This window comes from Artibeus jamaicensis, unplaced genomic scaffold (assembly GCF_021234435.1).
Source record: "Artibeus jamaicensis isolate MK-2021 breed Jamaican fruit bat unplaced genomic scaffold, CSHL_Jam_final contig_447, whole genome shotgun sequence".
NCBI lineage: Eukaryota > Metazoa > Chordata > Mammalia > Chiroptera > Phyllostomidae > Artibeus > Artibeus jamaicensis.
In genome coordinates, this window is record NW_026521834.1 from 778,635 (window position 1) to 792,816 (window position 14,182).

The 14,182-nt window shown below is 39.0% G+C and overlaps 1 protein-coding gene and 1 pseudogene across 6 annotated transcripts in view; both read right to left on the bottom strand.

Moving 5' to 3' along the window:
- CHD1L (chromodomain helicase DNA binding protein 1 like) overlaps window positions 1-14,182 on the bottom strand; it is a 105,602-nt gene that overhangs the window by 13,319 nt on the left and 78,101 nt on the right. For all 6 annotated transcript variants that reach the window (XM_053666195.1, XM_037158880.2, XM_053666197.1 and 3 more), the window contains one exon: window positions 1,260-1,408. In XM_053666195.1, the coding sequence (XP_053522170.1) occupies window positions 1,260-1,408 (149 nt within the window). The remainder of the gene's footprint in view (window positions 1-1,259; window positions 1,409-14,182) is intronic.
- LOC119059278 (thymosin beta-15A-like) lies at window positions 917-1,236 on the bottom strand (annotated as a pseudogene).

Below are 14,182 nucleotides of genomic sequence, written 5' to 3' on the forward strand. Positions count from 1 at the left end.
TTCCGCGCGTCTGGATTCCGTGCCTGAGTCCTTCTGACCGAGTCCTCCTGTGCAACCCCGCTTCACCAGCCGCTGGTTTCGTCCCTTACCGGTCAGGCTGAAGAATTTGTTGTTAACGGACTTCCAAAAAGTTCAATTTTCCGTGTTCTGGTTGTGTTTTCTATTGCTAATATTTAGTTGTCTCTAAACTTAGTTATGTGAGAAGGCACGGCACATCCACCTATGCCTCCATCTTGGCGGAAGTCTCAACATCATGATTATCTTAATGATACCTAGTATTCAATGACCACACACTAAGTGCCAAGTAATGTGGAAATTAGAGATATTGATAGCTAGTGTCTCTCAAGACATGGGATCATGATTATTAAGAGCATGGTACGTATTTTGCTGTAATAAAGTGATCCCCCCAGAGGGGGATGAGATGGACAGGGATGCTTTTACCTGCATTAAACGGCAAAATATATTATTCTGACTAATGTTTTTTATGCCAACTTTCTACATAGTTTTTATACTATACTATAGTGAGTTACACTTACATTCTTTTTAGTGATTATATGTATTATTTTATTGCTACATTAAAAATTAAAATAAACTGTGAGAAGCTGCAAAAGCAAGTCACTCATGAAGATTATGAAGCAATGACAAGTGACTTATCCATAGAGGGTACAAGAACTACAATACACAAAGGCCATCAACAGTGAAACTGTTGACAGCATCTACCAGTGTAATTTATGCACAAATGGAAAGATTGTGTAAGGGAAAATGAAAAATGTATGTAAAGGAACATTGGTCACCCCTGATCTGTCAGCCAGGGAGTATGAGTGAGAAGACATCAGAAAAGGCCTAAAAATCTCTATAACACAAGGTTTACAGAAAACAAGCTCAAACCCATATTTGTTCTTGGGAGAACCTCATTTTATGATGTTTAAACATGCTCTTTCTCCTGCTGGATAGTTTCCTTTGAGGGGAGAATACTTTTTCCTTCAGTATGAGTTTTACTCAGTTTTGATTTGTCAAACTACACCTCAAACAAGTCTGGCTCATCATTCATCTTGACTACAGAAAGACTGAAGGCTTGAAGGTTGGAGAAAGGCATATAGCTGGAGGGAGACCACTCCACACACTAGCTGAAGTAATTATACTTATATTTCAACAAATACAAGTTCTTTCTTAATAAATCACAACTGGCATCATTTTTTATTCTCTTAGAATGAGAATTTGGAAAAATTTATTATTTTACATAAATTAATAGTTCTTACATGGCCTTTATTTCGGAGTAACCGGCCCTCTTGAGTAGTTTTCTCCAAAAGGGTTTTCTGAAGATTCACCAGTTGCTCAAATGATTTTCTGTCTTCTTTACTGGGTTCCCTAGAATAGTCTTTCCCTTCAAATAAGTACATATGATTTTCTAAGAACATAAAACACATACAAAAGAAATGTTAGATACTACAGAAAAATGAATTAGTTCTATTCAAAGCAATAACCAGGGTGAACAAAAGAACAGCCTGGCCCTTGCTGGGTGGCTCAGCTGGTTGAAGCGTCATCCCAGGTACCAAGGAGTTGCAGGTTCAATCCTCAGTCAGGGCACATAACTAGGTTGCTGGTTGATTTCCAGCTGGGGTGTGTATGGGAAGCAATGAATCAATCAATGTTTCTCCCTCACATTGATGTTCCTCCCTCTCTCTATTCTCCCCCACACTTCTTTCCTCCTTCCCTTCCTCTCTCTCTAAAATTAATAAACATGTCTTTGGGTGAGCATTACAAAGAAGAACAGCCTGTATTCTAAATGGGCTAAGACTACATTATGATGAAGGTACTGCATTTCCAATGCCACTGGCACTGACAGGTTTGGGATCCGTATGGAGGTCTCACATATTTGCTTTTCATAGGACAGGGTATGGCTAAAGCCCTTTTTGTCATCTCTAGATGGTCTGTGTTACCTCCATCCTGTTGAGTCTTGAATCACTCATCACTCATCATGCCACACTATTCCTCAGCATAAATCTCCTGATATTAAGGTAACCAAGAACATATTCTGAACGCACATTTAATACTCAACTCTTTCCCCCTTTTCTATAATATTTTAAAAAGTGGCAAATTGATGAGATAAATGAAGAATCATAAATATAATCCCTTAGATTTACAATAATTTTTCTAGATCTCATGAAGCATTTTCATGAGCCTCACCACAATCCTGTTATAACCAATCCCACTTAAGAAAGGGAAGACTGAGCCCTGGCTGACATAGCTCAGTGGATTGAGCACAAGCCTGTGAAACAAAGGATAGAAGTTCGATTCCCAGTCAGGGCACATGTCTGGGTTGCAGGCCAGTTTCCAGCAGGGGACGCATGAGAGGCAACCATACATTGATATGTTTCTCCCTCTCTCCTTCCCTTCTCCTCTAAAGATAAATAAATAAAATCTTTAAAAAAAAACCTTGTAAACAAAAAAAAAAAGAAAGGGAAAACTAAGACTCAGACAGGGATTAAGGGACTTTCCAATTCTTATGGCTAATACATAAAGAAGGCAGAATTTTCTGACTCTAAGACATGTATGCTCATTTCAGTATATTACTGTCTATAAAAGGAGGGAGAGATAATAGGCCAGCAAATAATAACTATAGTAATAACAATAACAAGAGTGTAATCAGAGCAGTTTCATATCATTATCGCATTTGATTTCTGCAACGGTATAAAAGAAAGAAGCAGACATTAACAGCACCAAAGGTTCAAAGAGGTTGGGTGACAGGCCAAGGTCATGAATCACTGATAAAAGAAACTCATGACAAAACAAAACTAGCAACCAAAGAGATGTGAGATAAAGATTCTAAGTGAAATGTATTTAATAGCATATGTCACCAAAGAAAGTATTTTCACAGCATTATGAAATTAGCTATAAGTATGTTTTCTCTAGAGATTACAAAAGCAAAACATTTTAATTCCCCAGAGATCAACGGCTTCACACTTGTACCCAAATACAACCAGCTGTAATTCTAATGACATATGCTAATTAAATCAGCAGTGGACTTTCAACAAGGTACTCTATTAACATGTGGAAAGGATAAAGAGCTGAGAGGTGTCAAATATGATCAACATATTTAGCTACACATTGCATGAGTTCTCAACTTACAAACATGCTGGACTGACTGAAAAAATAATTGTTTTTTGGCAGTTGAACTGTCAGAGAAATATAATCATTTTTCTAAAAACAGTGAAGTTTATTTTGTTCTAGTAAACATTAGAAAAATAAGTTGAAATTAATCTAGATGAGTGTAGAAATGAGTCAAAGTTCAGTGTTTAATGTAATCAAAAGGCAAACTAAAAATAGTACCACATGCATCTATTTCATTTATCTAAAACCACTAAATGGCAGTAAGGGGATTTTTAAAAAATATGCAAAGCAACAGTAAATGAAAAGTTCAATTCATTGGAAAATGAAAGTTGGCTGGAGTGTGATAACAGATCGAAAGCAGTGGAAGCAAAACACAGATGCCTAGCCAAGGGGTGATTATGAGATAGAGACCCTTTCAATCCTTTAAAAGCTTAAGACATTACAAGGACAAGGTACCACAGGGCAGGGGCACTGAGAGAAATTCTGCACGCCAAAAATGGAAGTACCAGGAGCCCCTGACTCACACTATCTCTTCAATTTGAGTAAACAGGTTCATTCCAACCCTTATCCCTTGTCTTCCAAGAAAGATTTTGAAGGGTTCATCTCTGGAGAAACTGAGTTTCCCAGTGAAAAGACTTCACATACATATATGTGGGAAGTACCTTCAATGCAAAAGCCAAGCTCGCCAGCCAGTAATGTTAGAATAAGGTCCAAGGGCCCACATACCTGTTCAGCCAGAGCTGCCCATCAGCTATAGCATTCCACCAGCCCATGTGATCAGATAGCCAGAGTACACCAGATATTTCAAGAAAATTACCAACAAAAGCATGTGATTCCAAAACAAATTTTGAAAAAAACAGTAGTAGCAGTAACTAGAGGAAAGAGAGACAAAGCAGGAGGCAGAGGAATACTTTCTAAAAAGATAAAGCTTTTTAAAAGTATTCCAGAGAGATTATTATAATAAATGTCCTCAGAGACGGTATTACATCCCTGAAATAAAACAGGATACAATTATAACTAGCAGAGAACAAAAAGAGTACTTGAAGAATAAAAAAAGGATAGTAACATTAAAAAATGTAAAAGATAGCTTGTTCCACCATGTTGGAGCCTGCGGAGGTTGCTGGGAACAGGACTTCAACATGACAAATACATACAGAAGGCTGTGGTCCCAGGTCATTTCTGCTGGTTATAAGTAGTGTGTCTGGAACCAGAGGGAGCACACAGCTCTTCTTAAAATTGAAAGTGTTTACACCTGAGATGAAACTGAGTTCTATCTATGCAAGAGGTGTACTTATGTCTACAAAGCAAAGAACAATACAGTGATTACTTTCATGGCAAACTGAACAAAACCACAGTCATCTGGGGAAAGGTAACATTTGCTCATGGCATGGTTCATGCTAAATTTTGAAGCAAAGTTCCTGCAAAGGCCACTGAACAGAATCCTTGTAATGCTGTACCCCTCAAGGATTTAAACTTACTGAAAGGTCAATTTAAAATGTGAAAGAGAAACTATAAGAAAAGTCAAAGAGTAACATCCTGCAGAACAGTGCCAGCTACCTGTATGCCAATCTCCCCACATCCTGTAAGAACCATTCAGATAAAAAAAAAAAAAGATAAAACCACCCAAATTCATGCTGACTGCAAAATTAGGAGTCAGAGAGTACTACAAACTTCAGTCTGCAGGTAAATAAAGAAATGAACATTCAAAACCAGATGGACCCACTCCCACACCCACCTAGAGTGGAGAGTCAGGAGAGACTGTACAGAAAGAGAAGAGGGCTGAACCTCAAATACAAAAGAATGAGGATAGGTCTGAAACCTGGCAGATCACAGCAGTGGCTACTGAGAAACTGAAACGAAGGAACTAGAAAGTACACGCAGGCAGCAATTTGGAAAGAAATTGCTTCTGAAGACAAGAGTGAGACATCATAGAAGAGGAAGATATGCCCTGGCAGCTTTATGACAAAGAATAAGAAGGAAGAAGCAAGTGAGAGCAGACAAGATGGTGGGGGAGTCAATGGAAGATACACTAACCTCCGCCCAGAACTAATCTGGAATTATAACTAAACTGTGGAGAAATCACCCAGAACAAACAAGTGAATAATAGGGAGAAGAAGCCTTATAACCTCAGACAGAGGAATCAGCTTCAGCACAACCTGACTGGTAAGGAGTGTGGTGGAGACTTGAGTGGGCTGGCTGGGTGCCCATAGGCAGCAGCTCCAGTGGGATAATTAAGCAGCCAATTGGATCCCCTGAGAAGAATGGGGTCTAAACACTAAGCTAGGATCCCCAGACTAGAGCACCAGAGACCAAAAAGTACACAGATAACAACCAATGATGAAAACCTAGTTTTTCTCCCTGCCAGAGATGGATGGCTGGAAATACAAAGAGCCATTTTAAAGGGCCAATGCACACATTTTCTTCCTTTTTTCCTTGTTTTAATTTTTATTTATTTATTTATTTATACATACTTTTTCACATTTTTTATTGTTGTTCATGTAGTTGTCTCCATCCCCCCCCCACTCCCGCCACCCAGCTATCCCCAGTTCTCATCCTTCATCCTACCCACCTTTGGTTTTGTCAATGTGTCCTTTATACATGTTCTGTAAACCCTTCCCCCTGTTCCCATTATTGCTTCCCACCTCCCTTCTGCTTACTATCAGTTTGTTCTTAATTTGAAAGTTTCTAGTTATATTTTGCTTGCTTGCTGGTTTTATTGATTAGGTTCTACTTAAATGTTGTTTTTTTTAAAATATTTTATTACTTATTTATCTTTAGAGGGGAAGGGGAGTAAGGAGAGAGGGAGAGAAACATCAATGTATGGTTGCCTTTTGTGCGTCCCCTGCTGGGAACTGGCCTGCAGGGAACCGGCCTGCAACCCAGGCATGTGCCCTGACTGGGAATCGAACCGCGATCGTGTGGTTCGCAGGCCCGCGCTCAATCCACTGAGCTACACCAGCCAGGGCAGGTTCTACTTATATGTGACATCAAACGGTATTTGTCTTTCACTGCCTGGTTTATTTCATTTAGCATAATGCTCTCCAGATTCATCCATGCTGTCGCAAAGGGTGGGAGCTCCTTCTTTCTTTCTGCTGCATAGTATTCCATCATGTAAATGTACAGTTTTTGATCCATTCATTTACTGATGGGCACTTAGGTTTCTTCCAGCACTTGGCTATTGTAAATTACAATGCACACTTTTTCATTTACAGCCACTTACCATGAGCTCTAGCAAAGGTGTGGGCACAGTGGGCTACAGACAACTGTGGAGAAACAGAGGTCAGAAGCTTTGGGGAGAGCACTGAGAGAGTAGACTCTGGAATCCCAGTGATGAGTCATCCCCCACATGGCAGTGCAGTAGCCTGAGGGGCAACAATAGCCCCAACCACAGGAAATATTCTGCCCCAGACCTGGGATGCTCAGGCCAGACAGCTGAGTACAGAATGACTAGATTAACAACCGAAGGAGTCAGACATAGACAGTAGATCCCTGGCAAAGTAGGGGCAGAGTAGACTAGAGATGCCTTAAAGAGACTGGGGACAGAAGCTTTGGGGAAAGAACTGAAAGAGTAGCTGCTGGGATCCCTCACATAGGCAACAGCCTGCTTGTTCAGGCAGACTACTCCCCTTCCAGCAGCAACAGCCTGAGGGGAAACAGCAGCCTCCAACACCAGGAGAGGCTCTGCCCTGCCCTAAGGTGCCTAAGCCTGACTGCTGAGTGCAGAGTGACTAGATCAACAACTGATGAACTCAGCCACAGACAGTAGATCCCTGGAAGTCCGATCAGGATGCCCAAGGTCAGAGAGACAGGGACATCTGATATCACCAGACCTGGATCCAGAAAGAAAAAACACTGGTAAATACTAGAGGCTACCAAGATGAAACCCACTATGGTCTTCTCCATGACCTGCAATATTTTCCTTCATGCATAGCTTTTTAACATTCATTACTTGACCATCAAGTTTGTGCATATTACGCCTCCTTCATTCCCTTTTTTATTCATGATGTAAATTATATGGTTTCTCTTCACATTGCTCCAACTCCCAACTCTTAGTGCCCCTCCCTCTAACCTCTCAAAATCATTTTTCTTTGAGTAGTTCATCTCATATTCTCTCTCATTCTTAAAATAGTCTTAATCTCTCCACACCCTTATTAATACTGACACATTTGTTGTTGATAACGGGATTACAGAGGGGAGGGGGATGTATTTTTGTGGGTGTGGGTTTACTTCCATGTTTTTCTGGTTTTGTTCTGGCAGCTTTTGCACAACAGAATACAAGATGTGGCAGGAGTAGTGAACTGCAGTCAACCAGCTGGAGGGAAGGACCCAACAAAGAAAGTTCGAACAACAATCGAAACCCAATTGCTTCCAGAAAGCCAACATAAATGGCATAAGGGGCATCCCAACAGCATCAAGTTCAGGAGATCAAGGAGACTGCATCACTAAATCTCACAGGTCTCCTCACATGAAGTCAATGAGTCAAAAGAGATCAATTTAAGAAGCAGAAACAAACAAGGAGAGTCTCACAAATAATGGAAAGAAAAAGAAACAACCTCCAATTGAAAGTAAAGGAGGAATCCTCAGAAAGAGTGCTATATGAAATAGAGAAAAGTCAACTAGGAGATACTGAGTTCAAAACAATGGTTATAAGGAAGCTCAATGAGCTCAGTGAGTATTACCAAAAACTACAGGAAAACTTACTGCAAAATATATCAGCATGAAAAAGGGCATAGAAACAGTCAACAAGAGCCGAGAAGAAATGAAGGATACAATTTAAGATATGAAGAACACGGTAGAAAAACTCAAAATCAAGCTAGATGAAGCAGAGGATCAAATCAGCAAGCTGGAGGACAAGATAGACAAAAACTCCCAAGAAAGCAAGGAAAGGAAAAAAGATAAAAAAAGAATGAAGAGGAGTTAAGGGAACTGCAGGACAACATGACACATAATAATATCCATATAACAGGGATACCAGAAGGAGAACAAGAGGAGCAAGGGGTAGAAAACCTGTTAGAAAAAGTAATTATGGAAAACTTCCCTAATTTGGTAAGAGAAAGAGTCAAATTCAGGAGACACAGAGCAGAGGGTCCTGATCAAGAGGAACCCAAAGAGGCCCACTCCAAAAAACATCATAATTAAAATGGCAAAATTCTAAGACAAGGAGAGAATCTTAAAGGCAGCAAGGGAGAAACAGGAAGCAACATACAAAGGAGCCCCGATAAGACTAACAGCTGACTTCTCAACAGAAACACTACAAGCCAGAAGGGAATGGCAAGAAATATTTGAAGTAATGAAAAGCAAAGGCCTGCAACCAAGACTACTCTGTTCAGCAAGGCTATCAGTTAACATGGAGGTGAAATACAGAGTTTCTCAGAAAAAAAAAAAAAGCTAAAAGAATACAACTCCACCAATCCAGCACTGCAAAATATGTTAAAGAGAATGCTTTAAGAAGATGAATAAAAAGACTTAAAAACAGATGAACACAGGTAAAAAGGCAGTTAAACGGCAATGAATAAATACATATCAATAGTAACTTTAAGCCCTGGCTGGTGTAGCTCAGTGGTTTGAGCACAAGCCTGTGAACCAAAGGATCATGGTTTGATTCCCAGCCAGGGCACATGCCTGGGTTGCAGGCCAGTTCCCAGCAGGGGACGCATAAGAGGCAACCATACATTGATATTTCTCTCCCTCTCTCCTTCTCTTCCCCTCTAAAGATAAATAAGTAAATAAATCTAAAAAAGTAAATAAAAAATAACTTTAAATATAAATGAATTAAATGTCCCAATCAAAAGGCATATGGTAGCTGAATGGATAAGAAATCATGACCTATGCATATGCTGCCTAGAAGAGACCCACCCAAACGAAAACACCTATGCAGACCGAAAGAAAAAAATATTCCAAGCAAACGGGCAGGAAAAAAAGCCAGGGTAGCAATACTTATATCAGACAAAATAGATTTCAGAACAAGGCCATATAAAGAGACGCAAAAGGAACTTCATTAATACTCAAGGGAAGAATCCATCAAGAAGGCATAAATAATGTAAACATATATGCACCCAACATAGGAGCACCCAAATATATAAGGAAAATCTTGCAGGACTTCAAGAAGAATACTGACAGCAACACAATTATAGTAGGGGATTTTAACACCCCACTGTCAAAAATAGATACATCTTCCAAACAAAATGTCCACAAGGATATTGTAGAACTGAACAATGCATTAGATTCAAAGTACTTAACTGATATATACAGAACTTTTCATCCCATTCTTTTCAAATGCACATGGAACATTATCAAAGAGTAACCACATGATAGGACACAAAAAAAACCTCAACAAATTGAAGAAAATCGAAATCATATCAAGCATTTTCTCAGACCACAAGGGCTTAAGACTAGAAACCAACCTCAAGGAAAAAACTCAAAAACACTCAAATTCATGTAGATTAAATAACATGCTATTAAACAATGAATGGGTTAAGAATGAGATCAAGGAAGAAATCAGAATGTTTCTGGAAAGGCATGAAAATGAACACACAACAATCCAAAACCTGTGGGACACAGGAAAGGCAGTCCTGAGAGAGAAGTTCACAGCAACACAGGCCTACCTAAAAAAGATAAAAAAACATTACAAATAAACAATCTAACCCTACATCTACAAGAACTGAAGGAACAACAACAAACAAAGCCCAGAATGAGGAAATGAAAAGAAATAATAAAAATCAGAGCATAATTAAACAACATAGAGATGAAAAGGACAATTCAAAGGATCAATCAATCCAGAAGCTGTTTTTTTAAATAGATACACAAAATTGACAAGCCTTTAACCAGATTCATCAAAAGATAAAAGAGAGGACCAAAATAAATAAATTCAGAAATAAAAGAAGAAAAATTACAACTGAAACCAGAGAAATACAAAGGAAATACAAAGGATTGTAAGAGATCACTATGGATAATTATATGCCAAGAAATTTGAAAACCTGGATGAAATGGACAAATTTCCAGAAAAACATAATCTTACCAAACTGAATCCAGAAGCACAAAGCCTGAACAGACCAATAACTGCTGAAGACAGTGAAGCAGTAATCAAAAAAAGTCTGGCACACAAAAGCCCTGGACTGGACTGTTTTACAGGAGAATTTTACAAAACATTTAAGGAAGAGCTAACCACTATATCCTAAGACTATTCCAAAACACCCAAGAAGATGGAAGACTCCAACACTTTTTATGAAGGCAGCATCATCCTAATCCTATAATCAGATAAAGACACAACAAAGAAAGAAAACTAGAGGCCAATATCACTGATAAACACAGACACTGATATCCTCAACAAAATATTGGTAAACTGCATCCAGCAATACATTAAAAAGATCATATACCATAATCAAGTGGGATTCATCCCAGGAATGCAAAGATGGCACAATATTTACAAATCAATAAATGTAATACATCACATAGAGAAAAGGAAAGACAAAAATCATATGACCATATTATCAATAGATGTGGAAAAACCATTTGATAAGGTACAGCACACATTTATGATAAAGACACTCAACAAAGTGGAAGTGGAGGGAGTGTACCTCAACATAATAAAGGCCATATGTGAGAGACGTACAGCCAACATCATACTCAATAGGCAAAACTAAAAGTTTTTCCACTAAGATCAGGAACAAGAAATGGGTGTCTGCTTTCACTACTTTAATTCAATATAATACTGGAAGTCCTAGCCACAGTGATCAGACAAGAAAAAGAAATAAAAGGCATGTAATTTGAAGTGGAGGAAGCAAACCTGTCACTGTTTGCAGGTGACATGCTAGTTTACACAGAAAACCCTATACGCTCCACCAAAACTATTTGACCTAATAAGTGAATCCGGCAAAGCAGTGGGACACAAAGTCAATATTCAGAAATTGAAGGCATTTTTGTACATCAACAATGAAATCTCAGAAACAGAAATCGGGAAGAAAATCCCATCTGATAGAGCAACAGGAAAAATAAAGTACTCAAGCATAAACCTAACCAAGGAGGTAAAAAAACCTGTACTCAGAAAACTACACAACACTGAAGAAAAAAAGACACAAATAAATGGAAGCATATAGAGTGTTCATGAATTGGAAGAATTAACATCATCAAAATATCCATACTACACCAAGCAATTTACACAATGCAATCCCTAGTAAAATGCCAATGACATATTTCACAGATATAGTACAAAAATTTAGAAAATTTATATGGAAACAAAAATAACCCTGAATAGCCTCAGCAATTTTGTGAAAGAACAAAGTAGGTGGGATCACAATACCTGACATCAAACTATACTATAAGGCTACTATAATCAAAACAGTCTGGTACTGCCATAAGAGCAGACACATAGCTCAATGGAACAGAATTGAGAGCCCAGAAATAATCCCATCTTTAAGGTCAATTAATAATATTTGACGAAGGGCACAGAAGCATAAAATGAAGTAAAAATAGCCTCTTCAACAAATGGTGTTGAGAGAATAGGACAGCTACATGCAAAATCATGAAACTGGACCACCAACTTATACCACCCGCAAAAATCAACTCAAGATGAATGATGTGACTTAAATATAAGTCACAACACCATAAAAGTTTTAGAAGTAAACAGGAGAAAGAAAATCTCAGATATTCTATGAAGCAGTATTTTCACCAATATGTTCCCTACAGCAAGGGACATAAAGAAAAAAATAAACAAATGGGACTTCATCAAAATAAAAAGCTTCTGCATGTGTAAAGAAAACACCAGCAAAATGAAAAGGGAACCAACTGTATGGGAAAATATATTTGCCAATAATAAGTCACGCAAGAAGTGTTGGATCTCCAAAATATATAAAGAACTCACATGACTCCATTCCAGGAAGACAAACAAACCAATCAGAAAATGAGCAAAGGACCTGAACAGACACTTCTCCAAGTAGGACATACAGAGGGCCCAGAGACATATGAAAGAATGCTTTGCACACTAGCCACCAGAGAGACAGAGAGATGCAAATTAAAACTACCATAAGATACCACTTCACTCTGATCAGAATGGCCAGCATAAACAACACAGCAAACAAATGCTGGCAAGGTTGTAGAGAAAAGGGAACCTTAGTACAGTGGTGGTGGGAATGCAGACTGGTACAGACACTATGGAAAATAGTACACATTTTCCTCAAAAAACTACAAATATAACTGCCTTGTGACATGGCAATTCCACTGCTGGGATTATACCCTAAGAATGCTAAAATACCAACTGAAAAGAACCTGTGTACCCCAATATTCATAGCAGCACAACTCACATTAACCAAGTGTTGGAAGCAACCTAAGTGCCCATCAAAAATGAGTGGATCAAAAAACTCTGATACATTTACACAATGGAATACTACACAGCAGAAAGAAAGGGGGAGCTCTTACCCTTGGTAACAGCATGGATGGAACTGGAGAGCATTATGCTAAGTGAAGTTAAGTCAGGCAGTGAAAGACAAATACCATATGATCTCACCTATAAACGGAACCTAATCAACAAAACAAATATGCAAGCAAAATATGGTAAGAGGCAATGAAATAAAGAACTGACAGTGATCCAAAGGGAGAGGGGTGAAGGGAGGGGGATGAAGGAGGAAAGAAGGATCAGGGTCACCAAGGAACAGCTATAAAGGACCAACAGTCAAAACCAGAGTGGTGACAAAAAAAATGGAGACAACTGTACTTGAATGACAATTAAAAAAATAGATGAAATCAAGTGATGGAAATTCAGGGTCCTAAAAAACAAAATAGAACACAACACCAGAAGTTACAGCAACCCTACTCCCCCCTAAAACAATGGAAGTGCCATCTAGTAAAGATACTGTACTTCTCTGTGCCCATGAAATAAGGTTCTCTTGAATTAAGACACCTAGTAAGACTTTCAAACCTCACACCTCAGTCCACATTGAATCCCTGCTACCACTGGCACAGAAAAATAAAGTCATTAAAAAAAAACTATAGATATCAGAGAACATCCTTACAAAACTATCATGTGAAAAACTCTTCAAATCAGAAATTGAAATATTCAGAACAGAAATAGACAAATGTTAACCAAATTCAGAAAAATTAAGAGAAAGACAAAATCATCTCACGATTTACATGTATTACTTCACTAATAAAATACAATTAATGGTACTTATACCATGCAGGGTATTGTGAAGATTAAATGAAAATACAGGTATAAAGCACATGACACAGTACACACTTTTGATTGAGCAAAGAACAATCAGTGTTAACTATAGTTTAAAAAACAAATCACTGTAGAGTCTTGAAAGCAACAAGAGGAAAGGAGAGAGTTCCTACAAAGGAGTGCCCATAAGGCTATCAGCTGACTTCCACCAAGATGGAGGCACAGGTGGAAACACTGTACCTTCTCGCACAACCAAGTTTACAAACAACAAAGTTTTAGCAACAAAAATGCAGCCAAACCACAGAAAATTGAACTATACGGAAGTCTGACAACAACGAATCTTTCAGCCAGACTGGTAAGAGGGGCAAAGCCAGCAGCAGAGCGGGGTCGGGCAGGAAAGATCCACCAGACAGACCCAGGCGTGCAGGCAGCCGTGGGCGGATCCCAGGTGTGGAGTAGCAGCAGGCAGACCCACTGAGGGTGCAAAGCGGCAGGCTGACTGCGGTCACACATTCATGCCCAAATAAACCAGTGAAGGAGCGAGCAGTGAGACAGACTGCACAGGCCCCAGCGGCAGGAAGCAGCAGAGGGGACTGCTATTGCCCTTCTTTGACCCCACCCCCACATACAGCATCACAACCCAGCAACCTAGTTGGCCCCACCCTGGTGAACAACTAAGGATCCGCTCCTCATACCTAACAGGCGCCAACAGAGCAAAACATTATGGTTCAAGAAGAACTCAAATCCCCAGAGTCTATAACTCTAAGCGACCAAGAAATAGCCAAACTTTCAGATGCACAGTTCAAAACACTGGTGATCAGGATGCTCACAGAACTGTTTGATTTTAGTCACAAATTAGAGGAACATATGAAGGCTAAACTAATTGAAATGAAGGGAAATGCACAGGAAACCAAT